At 43.1% G+C, this 23,070-nt stretch overlaps 1 protein-coding gene across 3 annotated transcripts in view; it reads left to right on the top strand.

Annotated features, from left to right (window-relative positions):
- SGCD (sarcoglycan delta) overlaps positions 1-14,119 on the top strand; it is a 492,701-nt gene extending 478,582 nt beyond the window's left edge. For all 3 annotated transcript variants that reach the window (XM_037152272.2, XM_037152271.2, XM_053665947.1), the window contains 2 exons: positions 10,556-10,679; positions 12,102-14,119. In XM_037152272.2, the coding sequence (XP_037008167.2) occupies positions 10,556-10,679; positions 12,102-12,275 (298 nt within the window). In that variant the 3' untranslated portion in view covers positions 12,276-14,119. The remainder of the gene's footprint in view (positions 1-10,555; positions 10,680-12,101) is intronic.
- The last annotated feature ends 8,951 nt before the right edge of the window (positions 14,120-23,070 follow it).

Raw genomic sequence — 23,070 nt, 5'->3', positions numbered from 1 at the left:
AAAGACACAAAACTACAAACTTAGAGAAAAAAAAAACCCGAGTAATAAAATTAAATCCAGATCCAGGCATATAAACAACACTGCAAAATACCAAAGATAAAACGCAGCAGGAGAGTGAAGAACCAAATACGAGTTCTAGAACTGAACTTAAACTGACAGTTGACTTCTTAACCAGAACAGTAAGAACCAGAATACAGAGGAATAATATCTTCAGTTCCTCAGACACAGTAACTGTCAGCATAGCTGTGCTTCCAGCCATGATCCCTTCCACCAGGAAGGGACATTAAAGATTTATTCCAGGAAAACAAAACTTAGAATTTTCCCCAGCAAACCTCACTAAAAGGAAATATCAACTTCATTTTCTTGGTGTTAAAAGGAAGGTAAGTTTAAGATAACCGAAGGAATAAGTAAAGAAAGGGGGAAATACATGAATATATGTAAATTAACATTGATTATATAAATGTTATATAATCTTGCTTGATTAAAGAGTATAGTACCAAAATATATATAACAACAGTAGCTCATATATCAAGAATCGTGAATTTGGACTGTTAGATTTTTTTTAAACCCATTAAAGACTTAATAGTGTTAGGATATCCACTCTTCCCAAAATTTATCTAAAGGTCCAATAAAAATCCCAACAGGCTTTTAAGATAGACATGGGAAAGAATCTTGAATAGCCAAAACAATCTGTTTTCTGCTTGCAAAAGTTAAAGGATGGAAGTCTATAGATTTTTCTTTCTATCTATGTATGTATAAAATAATTTTACTAAAAATATATAGAAAATCAATACCAAAAACACAAACAACTAAATTGCAGAAAGTTGGGCATAACATTTAAGTCTATTTCTCCCAAAAGGAAATCTTTGAATAGCCAGTAAGAACATGAAATTTGGTCATTATCTTTAGCCATGATTAAAATGAATGCTGCTTTGTCCTCACAGTGACTTTTAGACTTACAGTAAGAGTTGCAGTATTACCCTGAGGCTGGACAAATAGAACAGCACAGACAGAAACAGACCCACAAACATGTGGCCACTTCGTCTTCAACAAAAGCAGCAGTGCTATTTGATAGGGAAAGGATTTTTTTCCTTCCATAAATTATGCTGCAAGAACCGGATAAACCTATTGGGGAAAAAAATTAACCTTCACGCTGTTCTTCAAAGCCAATTGAACATGGATCATAAATCTAAGCCTAAAAGCTAAAACTATAAAGATTCTAGAAGAAAACGCAGGAGACCATTTTTCTGACCTTGGCGTAGACACTGTTTTTTAGAGAAGACACAAAAGCACTAAACATAAAATGAGTTACAAACTAAAATCTATCACGATACGCTGTTAAAAAATAAAATGGCAAGTCATGGAATAGAGACAAAATACTGGATATACATAAATAGTTGATGGGTAAATTGATAAAGCAAGTCAATAACAAAAACACAAACAACAGAACTGCAGAAAAGTTGGACATTATCTTCAAGCCGATATCTGCCCCCAAAAAACCTTTGAATAGGCAATAAGCACATGAAAATCTGCGCAATATCATTAATCATCAGGGAAATGAAAACCATAATAAAAAGCTATTTTGTGGCCTCTAGAATGGCTTTCATTACACCAGTATTGGTGGTAGGGATGTAAAATTGGGCAATTATCTTGGAAAATGGTTTGGCAGTTTCTTATTGTATTAATCTATTGCTGTGCCACATATTCTAAAACTTAGCAGCAGCCTAAAACAATGGATAGTCACTACCTCCCAGTGGGTCAGAAGTCTGGGTGCGGCCTAGTGACAATGCCTCTGCCTCGGAGCAGTGCTGAGCTTTGGAGTTCAGCTGTCGGGCAGGGCTGTGGTCCCTTCAAACGCTTGATTTGGGGAGGGGCCATGGGCTCCCTCAGTTCTGAGATACCTCTGCAGGGCAGCTCTCAACATGGCATCTGACTTCCTTCAGAGTGAGGGGATGGGAGCAAAACCCAAGAGGGAATCTCTGTGTAACCCAGTCTCCTAAGTGACACCCCATCACTTTTTCCATATTCTCCTCATGCAGAAGCGAGGCCCCACCTCCAGCCCACATGGAGGGGAGAGAGCCACATGAGGGCATGAGTCCCAGGAGGCAAGAACCAGTGGGGACCATCTCATATGCTGCCTACCCACACTTTTTAAAGAGACACCTATTCTTTAACCTAGAAATTTCCTTCATGGCCACTTAGTCAAGAGAAATGAAAACTTTGTCCTCAGAGAAACTTCTGTAAGAATGTTCACAGCACTTTGTACAAAAGAGCCCCTAACTCTGGAAACCACCAAATGTCTCCTACAAGGATACTGGGTAGAAGACATAGATCCCAGTTATATGAGAAATGAGTTCTGCAGCCGGGTGACTGTAGTTAACAACAATATTATCTACTTGAAATATGCTGAGAGTAGATACTAAGTTTTCTTACCGTGCTTGTGGGGTGGGGGAATGGGTAAGGTGATGGACAGGTGAACTAGCTTAACTGGAGGGATGACCTCACAATGCATACACATGCATCAACCCATGGCGTGGGCAGCAAAGTGGTCACAGAGGGAGGGGAGGGAATAGAGGGGACAAATGGGGATGGACGGACACCTGACTTTGGGTGGTGAACACACAGCACAGTGCACAGATGGGCAGTCCCAGAACTGTGACACACGTGAAACCTGTGTCGTTTGGTGACTCTGTGCCGCCCCAAAAATTCATTAAAAAGTGGAAAATGCAAAAAACTTTGTTATATACCTTAAACATGTACAATATGTATTTGTCAGTAAAATAAAAATATCTGTGCATTTCACTGTCTATAAATTTTACCTCCATATAAAGTCATCTCAACTAAAAATCCAGTTATATGAGAGACACATCTAAAACATAACACACAGAATGGTTGATATTTAAAACTATGGAAAAAATGTCTGCAAGGGAAATAGTGACAGAAACAGAGTGAGAACAACTACAGTAAGATGCAAAATGGATTTTAAGAACAAACCATTATAAAAAATAAGGAGGATCACTGTAGATAGATGAGTAAGATGGAATAGCTCTAAGCCGGTATGCACTTAACATACCCCTTGTAGTAACTGATAGATCAAACAGATAACATAGATATATATTTGAAGAGAACAATTAAATAATTTCAATAGACGTATATGGAATATAGCACTTCCTGCAGAACATTCTTTTCAAAAGTGCATGGATATTTATAAAAATGGAAACATACTGGCCCCAAAAGCTAGTTTTGATTTTTAAAGAATTGATTTTATACAGAAAACAGTCTCTTATTATAAGATTATCAGTTGAAAATCAATGTTCAAAAGTTTAAAATCACTGAAGAAAATATATACCAGAAATATGTCCAAGAAAATCTCAAATATTTAGAAACTGAGGAAACGCCATCTATAAAACTCACAGACCCCAAGAGAATCCATACTAACATTAGAAAATATTTATACCTACACTAGAAATACTCCTTTAGGATGCTTCCAAAGGAAAATGCATAACTTTAAAGGCATACATTAAATATTAGGAAAGGCAAAAATTAACTAAGAAGGCAACACATTGTAGAACCTCAAACAACTGGAATATTCCTAATTTATCTAGAAGATAAATTTATTTTTCCTCATATTTATGAGGAAAAATCCAAGAACTAGAAGTACGTGTAACACAGATAAGATCAACAAAACAGAAAGCTGGCCCTTTAAAAGGAGTGCAGTCAGTGGTATGGCTTAGAGGGAAAGACACAACTACCAACCCACGGGCACTTGAAAATTGGAGATATGATAAAAGTTGCCAAAAATCTACACCTTCACATGAAATCGGAAGATTCTAACAAAAAGATAACTTACCAGAACCAATCTGAGAAGAAGCACAAAAGCTGTATAGTCCTGTAATAGCTTCAAAAATGGAAACACAATGTTTTCCCATGCACAGAGGGTTTATCCATGAGTTTAAACATATAAGGGACAAACAATTCTAACCTTGCACATAAAATTCTAGAATATAGAAAAGTAATAAAATATGGCAAAGATCTCACAAGGAAGGGAAATCACAGGATAAACTAACTTACGAACACAGGTGCAAAAATCCCTTAAAAATAACATACTTTCAGAAACATATGGAAAAGATCATACATAATGACTGCGGGTTAATGCCAAAAACACGGAAGTGCATTAGTATTGGTAAATTAATGTAGCTCACCCATTAAAGAGAACTGTATGAAGAAAAAATAGTTCTTGATAAAATTTATGTTAATCAGTGATGGAATCTTTTAGCAAAATAAGAATAAAAGGTAACTGTCTTACACTAATAAAAAGCATTTGAGGAAAGAAACCTAGACCAAAAAAATCATTCTTTTTTTTTTTTTTTGCTAGATTTGATTTATTTATCTTTAGAGGGGAAGCGAAGTAGAGAGGGAGAGACATATCAATGTATGGTTGCTTCTCGTGCGTCCCCTGCTGGGAACTGGCCTGCAACCCAGGCATGTGCCCTGACTGGGAATCGAACCGCGATCCTTTGGTTCACAGGCCCACACGCAATCCACTGAGCTACACCAGGCAGGAAAAAATTCATTCTTAATGGTCCATTGCTCAGTGTTTTCCCTTTAAAGTCAGGAAACAGCAGAGGGCCACTTTATTCCCTGTAGTCAGCTCAGCATTGGGCAGTCAGCCCGAAGCAATACCGTGTAGAAAGAAGAAGAAACAAAAGGTATAAGAAATAAAAAGATACAAAACTGTCATAAATTAATTAATGCCTACAAACAACACTGAAAATAACTTTTAAACCCATTATGAAAAGTAGATAATTTACCTAGATGTCAAGTAAAAGATCAACATACAAAATAATTGGACATCAATACAAAAGGAGAAAGAAATAGGGGTAAGAAACATACTTTTTTATAGAAAAATATCATTTCCAATAGCCACAAAAGATATACTAAATCCATAGAGAGAGAATTGTTAAAGCTGTACCAAAATACATCAAAGGAAACTCAACTAAGTAGAGACAGATGGAATGAATGTAAGTCAAAATGCCAAAAGGGCATTTTGCTAAAACTTAGGTGCATTCTGAAATGCATGTGGGAGACCAAGGCAAGCTAGAACAAGGTAAGAGGGAGGTGCCTTGTGAAATAGAAATCATTTTAAAACTGTAATAAATAAGCTAAAATAATTAACTTGTGTCACAGGGGTCGACAAATAGAATAATGAAACAGACTAGAACTCCCTGAGAAAAACTCACAGGTGTATGCCTACATCACCTGAGACAGAGCAGAACGTGGGCTTCTCACTACATGTCGTCAGGATCATGCATCTGCATCTGTTCTTACCCCGACTCTTCTGACCAGACACAAAAATTAATACCTGGTGAATTCGAGACTTAATTGAAAAAGCAAAAAAAAAATTTTTAAGCGGTGTAGAAGAACTTGATGACATCATTGTAGGGAAGGATTGTTTAGATAGAACACATAATGCATGAACTCTAGAAGAAAAGACCATAAATTTGTGGACACCGTAATGTAAAACCCCGTCCCTTCAAAGATGCTAACCATAAAGTGAAAAGAGAAATCACAGACTCAAAGGAAACTGTCAGAACTACTAAATAATTAGTTTTCAGAATACAGTATTGCTGTAATTTTCATGCACAAAATAACAACAAAAGCAATTAAAACAGACAAAAGACATTTCACTGAAGAAGAACCCCAAATGGCTTGCAAACAAAGGAAGAGATGCTAAACTCCATTGCCAATCTGGAAATGTACATTTAAAAGACAACAGCCTCCCATTTCACACTCATTTCATAGTTAAAAATATCAAAAGCGAGCAAGAAAGTGGAAGCTGCAGAACCCTTTACACTTCTAGTGGGAAAGTACCTAAGAAAGCTGTACATGTGCATATCCTAGAAGCTAGGGACCCCACTCCTCACACGTGTGTCCTAAAGAGAATTTACAAACGTGCACCGGGGTCTGTGTACAAGATGCAGTTTGCAGAAACAGAAACCTGGAACCGACCCGCTTGTCCAACAGAAGGATGGACAAATACCTCACAATGGAAGACAGCACCAGGGAAACTGTACACACGGATGCATTTCAGGAACAGGACGTTGAGAGGGAAAAAACGTGTATGTCACTAAAGAACACTTAAGTGGGATTATTTTGTGTGTAAAGTCAAAAACAGGCGACAGCAGACAATGGAGTGTTCAAGGAGGCAAATGCAGTGTGGTCATCTGCTACAGAAAGGCAAGGGAACGGTAGCCCCAGGTCCACTAGTGATTACCCTGGAGAGGAGGAGACGGGTGGGGTTGGGAAGAGGAGCTCAGCGCAATCCCAGAGCTGACAAACTTTCTTAAAAAGGATGGCTCCTCTACAAGACTCATTGCATTGTCGGTCTTTATACCATATTAATATTTTTAGAAATCTTGATTTTTGCATCAGTTCTAAAAATGGAATGATTTAGGATAAAATTTTTTAAAAAATATTTAATCAGAAGTTCTGGCAGCAGTGGGACAGATTAGGACAGCAGCCGCTCCTGCAGACAGGGCCTCCACCACTTGCCCTGCGTTACTGTCTGGAGACTCTGGCCCTCCTCACAGCTCTCTCAGCTTTATTTAGGTCACCTGCCTAACCCTAGTGTGTGCCAGAGATTATGACAGCTGCTTTAGAGCAGTAGCTCTCAAAGGGTGGTCCCCAAACCAGCAGCAGCTTCAGCATCACCTGGGAACCCATCACAAGTGCCAGTGTTCAGGCACCGCCCTAGCCCCAGGCATCAGAGCTGGGCCCAAGCCCAGAAATCTGCTTCAGCAGGCCCCCCAGGGGGTTCTGATGCCGCTGAGAACCATTGTTCCTGAGGCCCAGCCCTGGGAACCTCCCTAGCTGCCCGTTCTCCCATTCTGAGTCACATCAGCCCTCCCTCGGGAGAGCTGCACTTTCTCCTAAGGGAAGCAGTGCTCTTCCCAGAGCCAGCAGGAGGAGGCCGCCTTCCATTGTTCCTTGCTCCAGGCCAATGCCAAGTAAGGCACTGTGTTGTGTGACTGGTAATTGGTCAGAAATTGATTGGCCTGCTCCTGGAGTGCTTTGTCTGCTCTCTGCTGACCCCACGGGGCTCCAGCAAGACCTTTTGTCCCAAAGAAATGATTAGCATGTGAGTCACCTGTCAATGATGCCTGACAGCAAAGGAAGTTAAGATGGGCTGTAAATCGGAAAGCCAGTTACCTTTGGTCTCTGCTTCCTCAAAATAGTGGTGTCTACCTTTTTGTAGCCTTTTACTGTAGGAGACAGTTTCAGAGTAGTTCCCTGGCTCAGCACCCTCGCACTCCCAGGGCTGAGAGGGGGCAAAGGTAGGATTTGGTTGGCATCCACTCTGGCCTTGCAGGGGGGTCTCCTGCTGATCTCCGAGCGGCATTGAGCAGGAGTGAAGGGAATTCCAGGGCTGGTTTGAAATGCCAACACCACCTGATAAACTTCTTCAAGCTGCAGATTTTTTTCTATTAAATTCTTTCTCCCCACCGCAACTGTTTTATATATATATATAATACTCTTAAGGACATTAGCCTCTGTTGTGTGTGTGTGTGTGTGTGTGTGTGTGTGTGTGTGTGTGTGTGTATGAATCATTCACTTTGAATACTGCCTACCGAATGTGGGCAAACCCACCATATTCTGAATTTGATATCATTGCTGCCAAATGTTTAAATAAGTTACAGGAAATGTGGCGCCTGGGGAAGCGTGCGGAGTACATCACCTGACCCTCGCATACAGAGACTGGTTTGGGACTACAAGGGCCAAGTCCATGAAGAAAGAGGCAGCGTTCATGACAAAGAGCAGCATGAAGATATGATGGACAGGAAAGAAGTTCAGTTGTTTTGGAAGTGGTATGGTAGTGTGGTCAGTGCACTGGCTTTGGTGTCCACTAAACTTGAACTTGAGTCTGGGCTCTGCCCTTTTACTAGACGTTTAACCCTGAGTAAGTTGCTTACCATGGTTTCCTTGCTTGTACGGTCAGGATCCCAGGAACAGCTAAGTCGTAGGATTTGTGTCAGGATGACATGATATAACATGGTTGGCACGGGATCCATTACCTAGTATGTTCTCAGTAAAACATAGCTGATGTTTGTGGTGAGAAATAAAACTAACAAAATATATCAGACCAAGTTCTCAATGGCTAAGTCAACTCAGAAGATCAGACCTTTTCTAAGGAACTTGTGGAGGTTTTGGTAAGAAAAGTGATGTACTCAAAACTCACTTTCGGAAGGCATACTTGCGTGTGAAGTACAGGAGAGAAAAGGAAAAGTGAGAGAATGAATTGTGAGGCGGTTGGAACAGTATACTGACCGTGGAGAAGTTGTGAGTTAACGGACCAGATGAGGGAGGGCGAAGGGGACGAAGATGACATGGGGCCTGTCGCCTGGGCGAGGTGGGCGGCAGCCGTACCATTGAGCAGAGTGTGGACACAGCTGGGGGTGAGCAGGCAGTATTACCAGAAGGGAAAATTAGGTCAGAGGGGAGAACCTTAGTGAAAACAGAAGACATTAGAAAAGGTAGGATAAACTGGGTTCAGTCAGCAGACCTTATACAACAGAAAACACCAAGATGCAAAACCATCTTCTAATTTCAAAAGTGAGAGCAGTCGGGAGCACAGGAGGAGCTCGGGTGAGCGGGACTCAGTGGGTGGGCAAGGCCGCCCTGCACAGCGGCCCTCCCTGCTGCTCGGGTAACGAGACCCCTCCTGGTACTGAGGTTACACTGGGGAAAACCACGTGCAGAGGAGGTGAACCCTAGTTCCAAGCAGAGCCACACCTGAACCAGCAGCACCTGCTGGAGGTCTTGCCAGGAGGAGAAAGAAGGGCTCGGGGGATTTTTGCTGCACACAAAAGGGGACGGCAGAAGGGAAAGAACGAACTTTAGAGAACCCAAGCCTGCCCATCTACAAGTTCTGGACCTGTGGTTTCTCTCTGATTCTGGCTGAGGCACTGTAGGGCAAATACAAAAATCAGTGGAGGAGACTGCTGCCCAGATGCAGACCTCAGGAGCCCAGCCTGGCAGTGTGGAGGAGCCCTCTCGTGGCACCTGTGGCAGGTGGCGTCCATCTCAGTGGTGACGTCCCACTGGTCAGCTTGCTCCCTCTGCCACCTGCGAAGCCCAAGGCGGTTTGTCTGAGGCATAGGGCGGGTGGGAGGCAGAGAAGGGAGTCAGCAGTTGGCAGACAGGGTGATGTTCCTTTTGAACACGTTCAGAGTGTCTGCACGTGCCCTGGCCAGTGGCTCAGTTGGTTGGAACATCATCCTGTCCACCAAAAGGTTGTGGGTTTGAACAGGAGGCAACCAGCCAATTTCTCTCTCACATCAATGTTTCTCTCTCTCTCTCTCTCAAATAAATAATCATATCCTCAGGTGAGAATTTTTTTAAGTGTCTGAAAATTAGGAACACAGGAAATTGGTCTGAATCAGAGCAGTCAGAGAGCCATGCTGAGGCCCTTGCTTCCTTAGCTGGGACACTTTCTCTCTCTGCGACAGAGAGGAGGACCTTCATTCATGTGTGTTTGGTAACAACCTCAAACGGAGGACTATTCAGTGGGTGGGTAACATTTTCCCATGAAGTGAATTAGGCAAAAATCTTTCTAAGGAGTATTAGCCCCTGTTTTTAATTTAACGCACAGTAATTAACTAACATACTCTAAGGATATTAGCCTCTGTTTTGTGAGAATAATGAACACGATAATTAAGTTACGTGCAATAAAATGCACGCACCCATTCGGGGCTGTAGTTAGGTGAGCGCCCGCAAACGCACAGACATGCAACCCCCACTGCGGTCAAGGAGCAGAGCAGTTGTGTGACTGGAACCCGCCTCCTGGTGCTGTGGCTCTGCAGTGAACTCCCTCCCCCTCTCCAAACCCCTCCGGCCACTGAGCTGTCCCGAATTTCCTTCTGACAAATCTATTCGAGCAAGGCCTGAAATTGCTTTGTGATTTGCTGGTATTGTAACAGTATTAACAGCAGTGAACATCAGTTAACACGTATTATGCATTCCAACATGCCAGCCACTGTTTGAAGTACTTTACAGGTGAGGAAAAGGAGGCTTTGAGAACTTTTGGCAAAGAGAAAGAACAAGGCTTGCCCAAGGTCGGTGGTGGCAGCCCCAGGGCTTCAGTCCAGGGCTGTCTCTCTGCCTCCGTGGAAGACACAGGAAGTAGGACAGAGTACAAGGAATACCTACCAGGTCTAGGAAACTCAGTTTAGGCCTGGGGTTGCCTTAGTCTAAAAATAAAAAAAACTTACATAGGAACTTGGTTAGTTTTGCCAGTGAAGCAGTGACTGACAGGGGGTAAGATAAGAGGCAGTCAGGACCCTCGAACTCTCTCTGTACAACCTTTGTGATACGTACTGAAAGTAAAGCCCAGAGCTGTGCTCCCTTATCTGCTTCACCGGGTTTGTTCATCAAAGCTGGAAACATTTGCTGATCAAATACTGAAGTGCTGTTTCGGTGCTCTGGACATCAAACTTCCTCTTAAATTCTACAAAGAGCCGAAATGGGATCTTTAATCTTAGCCTTGTGTATATTTCAGGTTGGAGTCCCCAACCCGCTCTCTGGTGATGGAGGCCCCAAAGGGAGTAGAAATAAATGCGGAAGCTGGCAACCTGGAAGCCACCTGCAGAACAGAGCTGAGACTGGAGTCCAAAGATGGAGAGGTAAGGGAGAGGGGGGCGTGGCCCCAGAGACACTTGGCCACAACCAGCCAGCCTTCCCCGGAACTGCGTTGTTCTCCCCTCACGGCTGCCGTTGGCCCTACACTGCACCCACAGGAGGGACCCACCAGAAGGTTCTATTCTGAAACAGATATGTCAGGAAGGACCACGATAAGCCAAACCCCAAACACGTAAAAATTATGAGTCACTATTTGTAAGATGCTGAGAAAACAGCATGTATAGCAAGTAGAGGATAATATATATGGCTGTAAAGATGATTGCTATTTCCAAATTCTATCTCCTGTCACCTTAAAATAAGATTTAGGTAGCTAGCAAATTAAGGTATGTGTCCTACATGCATCTGGCTAAAGAAGAACTTAATGTACTTGCAGTCATTTGTAAAGTTTATGTTGCATGTCTCTGCTTTCACTGAGCATGGAGAGTCGGATCCTACAGCTACCCCAGCTCAGACAAGCTGAAAGTTCAACAGACTAGGTGACAGGAGGGTGACAGATGGTGAACATTCACTCTCTTACCCCAACACAACCCCACTTTGATGAGCAGAATGGCTGCTTGTGTTTTCACAGGCAACGTAAAGAAAACCTGGTTCAGCTGCAGACTTTTTAAATGCCTTCCTTGTGTTCATAAGCAAAGTTTTCTATTTAAGAATCTTAAAAAGAGAAAAAAATGTGTTTTCCTTTTTTAAAGCAAAACTTGATTCTACTGGTCACAGCTACTGAGAGTTGATCAGCTTTGAGCTGCCTCTGTACGCCAAGCCCGCCTTTTCACTGGTTCGAAACCTGCTGCACCTGATTTAAAAAGAGCTGGTCAGATTTCAGTTATTAAACTGTCTCTTCAAACAGCAGCAAACTCCAAGCCACACACATTTAACACAGTGACTACATCAGGTACAGTCAAAGCTATCAGGGTCCAGATTCTGCAGGAATCGGTCATCTTGTAACAGTCACTTACACCCACAGAGTGTTGTGTATTCTTTTTTTTTTTAAACATTTTATTTATCTTTAGAGGGGAAGGGAAGGAGAGAGGGGGAAAAAGTGTTGGTATTGAAGACGCACCATGCACACCGACATACTTAGGGTCTGAGAAAGCCTCCAATAAAGGAAATTGCTAAGCTGGCATTTCCAACCTTGTTTCACTCTGGGACCCTGCTCACCTTCTACATGATACACTTTTGCAAAATGCTAATCTATACAACGTTGTCAGGGCAGTGTTGTCCTGCTCCAATAGAAGCTTCTGTGAGGGTAGAGGCTTTTGCTCTTGTTATCTCCACGTGCCCAGGGCCTACAACACTCAACGCGTAGTATGTGCTCATTCGATTTAAGTTGAATAAAACTTTCATCCACTATGCACATCAGGAGAATACATACCAGCCTCTAACTCTCCCTTCCTATTTACTCTCTCTAGATTAAGTTAGATGCTGCGAAAATCAAACTACCTAGACTGCCTCACGGATCCTACACGCCCACAGGAGCGAGGCAGAAGGTCTTTGAGATCTGCGTCTGCGCCAACGGGAGATTATTCCTGTCCCAGGCAGGGACCGGGTCCACTTGTCAGATAAACACAAGTGTCTGCCTTTGAGAGACTCTCTACAGAGGACATCGTTGGCAGCAGAAGGCCTCTCTCTGGCTTTAGATGCTGGCTGCCGGCTATTTTTACTAGAACACAGAAAGCCTATCAAAGACTTTGTGCGTGCGTGTGCGTGCGTGCGTTTACGTGTGAGCGTGTTTGCGTGTGTGGGTGGATATAAATATATATAAATATATATAAATAAATATATATATCCTCTGTATAAAATGAGGTTTCAGTACAAAAGGAACCACGGGTGACCCTGGATATCTGGTCATTTCCATCCCCACCCACCACCTACATGATACAAATCAAAACACTAATTCAGACTCAGCATTCCCCAGACCCTTCAAAAATCACTCAGTGTCTTGGACACTTACCAAATATTCATCTACGCCTTTGAGTAGCAGCATGTCTTCTCCTTTAGTGTCATTACAGGGCAGTGATGGCGGGAATCTCCAAGTCATGCTCGAGTGCTGCGACCTTGGAGTTAAAAACAGACCATTCGGTTTTCCCTTTGCAGCTTTGGTGAGGCCGCCAACTTCTCCCTCTTCACGTTTAGGGACCAGGCCGTTCGGCCGCAGGCGCTCGAAATGGCTGTTCTTCCTCGGCATTCAAATGTTTGGGGGCTTTTGTAGCTGGATGAGTGAAGAGGGTGAATTTTAGCAAAGTGTGAACGGCTCACCCAATTCCTGCTGTCTTACTTCCTTCAAACTCACACGTTATCCCCCAGTCAAAACCGGAGTTATAAATCAGCACAAAGTAGGGTAACAGCTGCTCCTCAGTCAGCTGGAAGCTACTCAGTGGCCTTACAGGCAGAGTAAATGGGTAATGTATCTCTGTTTAAAGGGGGAAAAGGCTCAAAATCTGTTCTGGCCTCACTTCTGACTTATTCAATAGACTCCAACTCAGAAAATAATTGGATCAATCGAAATTAACAAGAGGGGGACCCCTACCCCAAGAGGGGCCATTTGGAGATAGTCTAAGAGTAGCATTGGGAACCTAATTGCTTTTACATGTTTCCTGGGATTGGCAGGTGGTTTAGAGACATGCCTCTTATTTTTAAAGGCATGCACACACTGACGCGATCTTTTATATATTAGGGATATTCATATTCCTACTCCACCATTATGTTTTCTGCAAGACAAACAGACCTAAAATACTGCATGCCTCCCCCAGACACGCTCACTGAAACGTAAGGCAAACTGAGTCAAGCGTCTTTATCAGAATCACTGTGTCCCCGGGGCCCCGCAGCACCCACCCCACCCCCACGTGTGGAGGCAGCTCTCTAATTCCCGCCATCAGCTACCACCCATCACTCGTCTTCATTGTCATGCTCCAGGGTCACCCTGGCCAGCTCTTGTGCTGGGACAGGGGATTACACCATCTCTGTTCAAAGAGGGGGAAACTGTGCCTATGCCTTAAGTCAATGCACTCAGCAAGGAGAAGCACATCCTATTTATCATGTCGTTTCCTGTAGTTTGTTTTGGGCCCCTGGAGGGGAATGGCTCAGTGATGACTGGGCGTCTCAACAGCAGGTGGACAAGCCAAGCGGCAGATGTGGAGTCCGAGGAGTGCGGACTGGAGCCACGCCTGGCGGAGACAGTCCGGATGCCACTCGGCCAGCGTTGGCCCCACGATCCGCAATGAAGTCGTGTTTATAGCCCTGGATGGCTTTCGTTTCTTGTTTTTTTTCCTTCAACAAGGTTCTAATTTGTTCTTACTTCACAAGCAGGGTAAGATTTGTCATAGGAGATTAAAAAAGAAGAGGTTGGATATGTAGGAGCTGCCACTCGAGCCCCGGGCTACGGTTTGTACACATGGATGTAAAAGCAAGCTATGTGTGCTCAGTCCCTTGGAAGTACGGTGGGGGGGGGGGAGGGCGGCGCTGGTCAGACCATGGCCCTGCCGGCTTCCAGACCCCAGGCTCCCTCCAGTCCCTCCTGCTCAGCGTCCCATAGAGAAGAGTTGGGTTGTTCAAGGGCAAGATCATGAGATTGCTTAGTTTATAGCAGTAGGATGTAAACAAGAAAACTCCAAAAAGCTATCAGGTTGCTGTGGGTCCATATTCCATATATCCTGTAAGGTCCTGCAGCCAGAATCTGCATTTACCACACATAGGGCTCTGCCAAGCCAGCAAAGGCCCTCCCTGGCGGCTGAGAGCATTTCCCCGACATCGTTCAGATAAATGGGAGTAGCTGCAAGGTCCTTTGTGGCTGAATGCTATAATACAAAGTTTTTGCAAGCAGACACACCACCCTTCCACACAGTCGACACAATCCACAGGTGACAAGAACACGAAAGCTTCCTGATCCTCTTTCTTCTGATGTTGGCCTAATCACTACCTGGAAGCTGGAGATCAGCACCTTGGGAATTTTATACCAGTAAAAAGACTGCTGTGATCCCACTTAGAAAAGTTTATCCTAAAGGTATTCAGATCACAAACAAAACAGAAATTATAATAGCAGCCAAGAATAGAAATCAAGCACTTATGGGGGACAGACAGGATAAAAAATCCCAATTTTCATTTGTGCTAAGTGGACACAATATACCAGGTAACAAATGAGCAGGCAATCTGGTGCAGATTAAATTATGTATTTTGGTTTAGACTTTAGAATTTGATAAAATGCATTGTAAGTTCTTCAATGTACTTTTTTTTCTCCCTACTTTCTTCAACTAGAATATGCATCCATGGTCATGAGAGACAGTTTTACTGGAATTCTGGGGGGAGAAAAATATATCTTTTACATTAAAATCTGAGAACCTTTAATTTTAAAAAATGAGATTCTAATTTTTATAATGTATTCTGGACAATCATGCTTGTCAGTGCAGTGGGTGGCATAAATACATCAAATGAAGTTTTAATATTCTTGAAGTGCTAGTAGGTCCATATTCTTCAGAGAAGTTATAAAAAATGAAAAGTTGATCTCTAGATAGGTTTAGCACTATGTCTATTTAGCACCAAGTCATAAAGGCCCAATCTTGGGAAACTGGGAGCGTGTGAGCAAGGTTTTCAAACACCCTATGGTGGCATCTGTATAGATGGCAACTTGATAGGAGGTGTTTTAATTTTGTCAACCAAGGAACGGCTCTTACCAACTTGAATTGGTTTTCGTTTCTTTTACATCAGTCTTCCTCTGGCTCGTTTTCATTGCCTGTCCAGCAACTGCAGACCAAAGATTGCTTGAGGTTTGATTCCAGAGCAGGGGTCAGCAAACTGTGGCCCCTCAACCAAATCTGGCTCATCAGCTGTTTTTATCAATAAAGTTTTATTGTAACACAGCCACATCCGTTGATTCCCATGTTGTCTATGGCCGATTTCCTACTGTAACAGCAGGGCTGAGTAGTTGTGCCAGAGATCTCGTGTCCCAGAACACATTAAACAGTTACCAGTTGGCCTTTACAGAAAAAGTTTGCTGACCCCTGATGTAGAGGTCATTTATGGTATGTGTTGGACACAGCAGCAAAGGAAGCAGACTTCATAACACCATGGAGTAAGCCTACATGTCCACGTGTTCTTGGGAGCATAAACACTTGGCTATAGACAAAAGGTTAGCCTTGTATTGTGTAAAAAAAAAAAAAAGTGATTCACTTGTCTGAGAAATGCAGCTTCACAGGGAGGCTGGGATTAGGGGAAGATGGAAAAGGAAAGTTGTGATCCCCTAAGAGTTCCTTTCCTTGGACCCTTTATAAATAGGAGGCACCTCCCATCTGAAGCTCGTGTGATAATGTGAAGCGGGGTCATGTGATTTAAACTTAGAATCTCCTCCCTAAGGAGACTACTTCTGCAATCTCTACCAAGAAGCTTTGCCTCACCTTCCCATCTTCCCAACAGATGCCCGTCCCTTGGTTCCAGAGAATGGTTTTGACTTGGCGTCACCACCTCAGTTACTCACCTCTGGCCTGCTTACTCTCCTCTGACCACCCCGGGCCCGAAGGACTGGTGAGGCCAATCAATAACTAGAAATATTGAAAGATGCATCTTAAAATACACAGGAAGGAAAAAATGGAGTGCCGTTCTTTCATAAAGCTGTTGCTGGAGAGTAATTCCAGTTTGATTTCTGCGTCCAAGGACCTGGGCCTTTGTGCTTCGGTGTAGCAGGAGCACAAAAAAAGACCATGCTGAACTCTGCATCAGGCCTGTGCCGTGAGGCAGGCTCCCACCAGAGGCTTGTCCCTCCTGTTAACACCCCTGCTGCTAACCCAGGGTTTATAGTCCTATCCAGTGTTGTTGAAATAGCATCGGTATGATGAGGCTCTGTAAACTGAGTGTCATGCCAGAGAGGAAAGGTTTTTTTTTTCCCCTCAGTGAAAACCACCACCACTTACCAGACCTTAATCAATGCCACTTAAAGGGATCCCTGAGCATTTTATCTGGATTAAACCAAAAGAGAATTCAGTTGGCAGCCCTGCCTGTCACAGGAGGAACTAGACGAGAATGTCTTGCTTTTGTTTACTTTAGGTAAAAGGTAGCATGATACTTGGACAAAAGAGATAAATATATTCACGTGAGCACCTGAACCTTATTCCTAAGGCCCTGTGAAAGGTAGAAATCTGATTTGAGTAAGTTGTAAACAAGACCCATTTTCTAGCCTTCCCAGCACCAGGAAACCTGAGGCACAAAAAGGATAACAAAGCAGTTCCTGCGATGACACATTTGCATGGTGCCCCAGTAGCAGGTGGGAGGGGGAGTTTAAAAAAATGACCTTAGAAAACAGGCCTTTTATCTCCAATATAAAATGTCTCTCTTTCGGTCTTTCATCACTTTCTCTTCGGTGGAAGGTTCCCCCGTTTCCAGCATATTTCCATTAAAACAGTCAAAGCTACTGCATTGGGATGTCAGATGCATTTCTTTCTTTGTGGTAATCGGACTTTAAAATTATACAGTTGCCTCTGAATTTCTCCTTCACAAAGAGAAACCGCTGATAAGGGAGAAAGCAGCCTGAAGCCTGCTGCTTCAGCCCGCACAGCCCACCACCCGCACGGGCACTTTCAAAAGCAATGTGATTTCTATGGTTCTTAGAAGCTGTCTTCATAATGGAGTCCTTGAAATTTCTGGAGGCAGATCTGAATGGCAGAGGGAAAATAATCATCAGTGGGAGGTCCTTGTTTTGAGTATTGTCAGAGCACAAGTGTAAAAGAAAATAGCCCATTTGGGGTGACCCCTGCTCACATACACTATTTTCTTTTGTTTTTGCCTCGCTTCCTTTTATAGATACTGACAGGGTAGGAAATTAGCATCTTCCTTTGAGAAAAGAAAGCAATTCGAGAATACTGTGAGCCCTTGCTGCCACAGGAAGCCTGATGTCTTAACATATTAGTGATGTTATCAAATCCATCACAAAAGTCTCAAACACACTGCCAACGATGCTAATTCAACTCCAGCCCAGAAGGTAGTAATACCAGTCCCACTTGCATGAGGTTTGCAGGTGAAATACAACAAAGGTTGCGTAGGCAAGAACTATGTATAGAGTCCAAATGCACCCATTATGATAGGAAGCCAGAGAGGTGTCCCCAAAATGCCTCATCAGCCACACAGCCAGCCAGCCTCACTGGAGAGGGAGGGGATTGTGTGTCTGCTCAGAGCATCAGCTGAAGTCAGGTAACTGAGACCAACGTGAGGCTGCCCACTTTGGGAGAAGAGAGAAGGAACCATCAGTCTTCCCTAAACTAGATTCTGCATTCCTACTCCTCTACTTGTCTCGTGGTCCCTTTTATTCCAATGTCCTGGCAGCCTATTTCTGCATTTAGGTCATTTTGGTGAAATGAGAGATAACCCAGATTTCACAACAATTGTGAGGAATTCCAAGTGAATCACTGAGGTTATGTAAAAGCAGAATAGCAAAGCATTGTCTTGGGGCAGGAAGATGATATTTGTTGGCAAGGAAGCTGTTGGTATTTCTTTAGTCCCCATTTCATCAAATCCACAGGGTTCTAGCATTTTGAGGGCCATACATTCTTTTGAGAATCAGAATGAAGTTCTGCACCTCCTCCCTAAAGAAAATCATGCCCTACAAGTTTTGCATGAAATCAAATAGGTCTTCTTGGACCCAAGGCCAAATCTAAGATGTGACAAGAGTTGGATTCTATTCTTCAATTACAATACTAATTTTTATTAATGTTCATTGAGCACTTACCGAGTGTTTTACATGCATTCACTATTTCATCCTCAAAATAATCCTTTGAGGTAAGGTCTACTATTGTTCCAATATACAGAGATGGAAACAGGCTTAGGAAGGTTAAGAAACTTGCCCAAAGCCACTAACTAGAAAATGGCAGAGCTGGAATGTGAACCTGACTCCTGACCACTACACTATGAAGTTACCAACATGTCCAACTATTTTTCAGACCATCGAAAAATGTCTCCTACCCATTCTTAGACTAGACCATTTGGGGTAGATGAAGCTATACATCTTATGTAGCCCATCTGTCTGTAATCCCTCATCCATGACAGCATCCGGTACAGAGGTGTAGATGTGGGAGGTAAAAATATAGGTCAGTCTGAATGGATTCTGGGACCAAAAAAAACTAGTTTGCTCTGTATGTGGTCCTTATTAAGTCAAGCTTCTTGTCCTTACAAATTGGAAGACCCCTGGGCGTCAGCTTTACATCTAACAGAAAATGTTAATGCTTCGTGATTTATGGGTGTGACTAGCCAAGTCAGCATTTCCTCACACGTACATCATCTTCCCCGGTTCCTCAGTTCAAAAGACAAGTGTCTTATTTTAGGTGAGGTCTTTGACACCATTTTGTTATCATGCTTCTGTACTTTTACTTGTAGCAAAACCCAAAAAAGAGAATCAAATAGAAGGGAGCTCAATCTCTATTATTGTGCCTGTTTCTCTGCAAGAATATAGGACTAGCAAGGACTGGATCAGCAGCAGCCATTCAATGCCCCATCCGGCCACCTTGGCTCTGCCAATGGCTTTCACCCCATACCTCATCAGTCCTCATGAACGGGCCGTGCCCCTCCCCACATGCAGGAACTCACCAAAGCACTCAGGCTGTCACTTCTAACTGATCTGGGTTGGAAAAGGGACCATTTGTCAATCCTTGTTTAAACAGGGGCACCTTTGGACCCTGAACCTGTGCATTGTACATGGGATGCCCTGAACTCAGCAATGAACTTGAGGGCATTCCAACTACTAAAGGAGATGAGTACATCTGAAGTTCTTTATGACTTGGTGGCTTTGGGTCACTTTCAACTTCTAAGCAAAAAGATTGGGGTTTGATCTGTAAGAATTAAAAGACCTGAAAGCATTTGGAAGCATTAACCCAGCCAGCGACCATCCAAACAGGTTATCAGCCCGCTTGCCCGTGGTGAGGTCCAGCTGTGGACCTGCCCTCACCCAGAGCTGATAGACCAAACGGGAAAGAGACTGGGGCTCATCCTGCTTTTCTGTGCTTTCTCAACAGCACATGTCTGGCCCACTGGGCGGTGTGCACGGAGCTTGTCACTGCTTCTGACAGACCTAGTCCCAGTGCCAGCCAGGGTCCTGTAGAACCCACTTGGCTCAATCGCCTCATAAAACCTCAGTAAAGGGATGAGCACAAAAACATCAGAGACCCTGTTTTAGGGTAAGTCATTCAGGTGTTTTCTTTTAATGGTGTGTGCATCCCAGTGGCCTATCAGGAATGGGTACCTCTAAGGGGTCTCATGGAACTACCACCTCCAAAGCCGGAGATCAGGTTCCTTGGTAGAGATGGCACCTAGCAAAGCAGAGGAAAGGATCCACAAACCTAAATGAACCTCATTTGTGTCCAGTGTTTGGCTGAGGGGGTAACGGAGTTTTCCTTGTTAACTCCCTCCCCAGTCAACAGTCTCTTTCTCTAAGGCCACAAAGCAGCAGACGCAGGCCTCTCAAGGAGGTCAGACTGCAGAAGGAAAGGTAGAGGCCGCACATCATTGTGCGGGTGAGATGCACTCCTGGAGAAGCCAGATTCTGGTGCTCTTACCAGAGAAGATGAGGTCCTAGAAGTCCAAGTTGCTTGGAGATTTTGGAAAAGGCACCCCACTCCCATGATGCAATCAATTAATTCAGCCTTCGGGTTATTTTTGGTTTGGTTTTTCTCTGGATTTGGGTGTGGTGTAAGAAAGAGCTTAGTTTTGTTTTTATTTTGAATAACATCAATCCTTGCACACTCTATGCAAAAATTTTGTAAGCATTGCAATAATGCTATGAATTACAAGGAACTATTTTAACTTTATTACGCTTTCTGTATAAAAGAATTTGTATTTAATATTATTTCAACTGCAGTCTTGTAAAATATATTAATAAAAATAATGATTGGTAAGAAGGAAAGCACCCTTGTCCACTTCTTCAGGGAATCCCTCTTTGACAGTTGAGAAACCAGTCCCTCCTACTTGACTTGACCTCATAATTTATGTTCAGAGTCACCTCTCCTCTGCATCTCTTTGATCTGTGGCCTGACATGGTGATTAAGCCATTCTGACTCTCAGGAAGAGACTTGCACAGGCTGCCTCACGGAGATGTTAGTCTAGACTTGGGAGTCCCCAGGACTGGAACAGCAGGTCAAGGTCACAGCCATGCTCTCCTGCTCTCCTAGTAAACAAATAGGCTCTCTTTGCTACAGTTCACCACACCCTCCTAAATCAGTGGGGAAACCAGTATAGTCCCTAGGGTGTGCAACCATTTTTATCGGCCCACCTTAGCATTCTCGGTCAACCAACGGACGAGCCACTTTTGAGCTAGGTGTCCATCCCTGGTTCAGTCCATTTTCATCCACTTCCAAAGAATACCCTAACACTGCTCTCTCACATGGGGCCAAGGATGAAATCACTTACAACAGAGTTGTCATGCAGAACCACTCTGATCGAGCCACCACAACCAGCCCTCCATTCTGAGCATCTCCCCTCTCCGGCCTTCAGCTGCGCCAAGGGTTTGCACATACTCTTCCACCCGCCCTGAATGCCCGTTTGCCCAGCACCACCTCACCACAAGGTATCATCCTCAGGCCACCTTCCCATATCATCTGATCTTTGTGGCCTTCATCACTCTTCCTTGACTCCCCTGTTAATTTTTTCTAATTTCTCTCATAATTCTACATTGTACTATGACTTACATTTGCCTATCAACCTAGAACCCTGCAATGCTTATATTCGTTCTGAAAAGGGTAATGAATGCCCCATCTAAATTGGTCCCCATAATATGCTGTAAGGAAGTCAAGGCTTTTCCTCATCTAGAAATTCTGAGGCAGATTTTATGTATTTGAGGCATGAGAACTAGTGCCCGTTCCCAACCGCATTTGCACCGCAGGCTACGTCTCGTCACGTTGGCCTTCTGACTACAAGTGACACTGGAGCAATATTACGTAATCCTCAAGGTCAAAGGTTATAACAAAAATTTTATTCCCAACCAGGGTGTAACTTATCTCCAAAGATAGAGTCATTTGATTACCTGGTCTCTTTAGGGGTGAAGGAGTTTACAAAAGAAATTTGAATCAAATTTAAGAGAAGTGATTAACTGATGGAAAATGTTGAAAGGAAGCTAAAATAATAAATACTAAGGAGAGGAAAGGGCTGTTACTGCTGAGTCATACTAATTGACATAATTGTGGATTCAAAATTAGAGAACAGTTGAAATAGTAAGCAGCGAAAAGTAGCTCCATTTTTTTCTTCAATAGAAGGAAAAAGTTTTAAGTGGAGAATATGTATGAATCAGCAACTTTTCTATTTCTTCCCATCTTGAACCTTTCATAAAAAGATGTAAGATTCTGTAGTCCATTTAATAATCCAGCCTCACTTTATCTGATGAAAAGAACCCAGGATAGGAAGGTGGGGAATGGGAATCAGAGAGCAGAGAAATAAACGTGTTTCAGAAAAACTTGTGAGCAACGTGGATGAATCAGCTTCTCCAGTAAAGGCCAATGTCAGATTAATACTATTCTGTGAATGCCAAATTTCAGGTGCCCTCGAGAACCCCAAACCCCTGCCCCAAGGATCAGTGTCAAGCCCTCAGGGAAGGCCTTCATGACAATGGCCAGACAGCAGCGCAGCCGCTGCGTCTCCCTGGCACAAATAATGAACAGGACAGAATCCTTGCAGGCTGTTCCAAGATAACTCCTATTAGAATTTAGAATGGGTTTATATAATGTGAGAACCGAATCTTCTAAATTATAGTACATTTTAATAGGAAGTAAGCATTTGGAAAAGGCAACGTTTAGGATATTAGATGTTAAATCAAAGGTAGAAACTATTACACTAAAAACTCTGTGTTAATTAAGAGACCAAGAGTTTCATTTAAACACATGTGGGGCAAAAGTTAACCTATAAAATTTAAGCAAAGGCAAAATCAATATTTTAAACTAGACTTTATGGTAAAAATTATTAGGAGTGATTCAAGTTAAAAATATATAATGATAAAATCCTCATCTTATTGATTGTACGTGATTAAACCATTGTACTGAGCATGCAAGTAAGAAGCACCAAAAACCCAAAACTTGAAAAGAAATTTTCAGACATAAATATGAGACCAACTCATCTGTACAGACAAAAATTAATAAATATTTTCTCATTGTCCTTCAAATCAATTTGCTCATGTGGCAAAATGCCAATAAAAGCGTCGAAAGAAATTTTGAGGAAAATAAGATAATTCTATAATTTATCAGGCAAAATACAACAGAAAAAAAGAAAGTAAGGTATATTTTCTGCCAGAATACACTACTGTGACATAAACCTCACAAACTGCCCCAAAACACCGAAGAGCGGTCATGGAGATGGTAGTGTTTCGGGAACATGAACCCCAATCAACTGCCCTTGGTCGCACTTCCCCGCCAGGCAAGCGCC

Source organism: Artibeus jamaicensis, unplaced genomic scaffold (genome assembly GCF_021234435.1).
Source record: "Artibeus jamaicensis isolate MK-2021 breed Jamaican fruit bat unplaced genomic scaffold, CSHL_Jam_final contig_432, whole genome shotgun sequence".
Lineage (NCBI taxonomy): Eukaryota > Metazoa > Chordata > Mammalia > Chiroptera > Phyllostomidae > Artibeus > Artibeus jamaicensis.
This window is presented reverse-complemented; position numbering and strand designations above follow the sequence as displayed.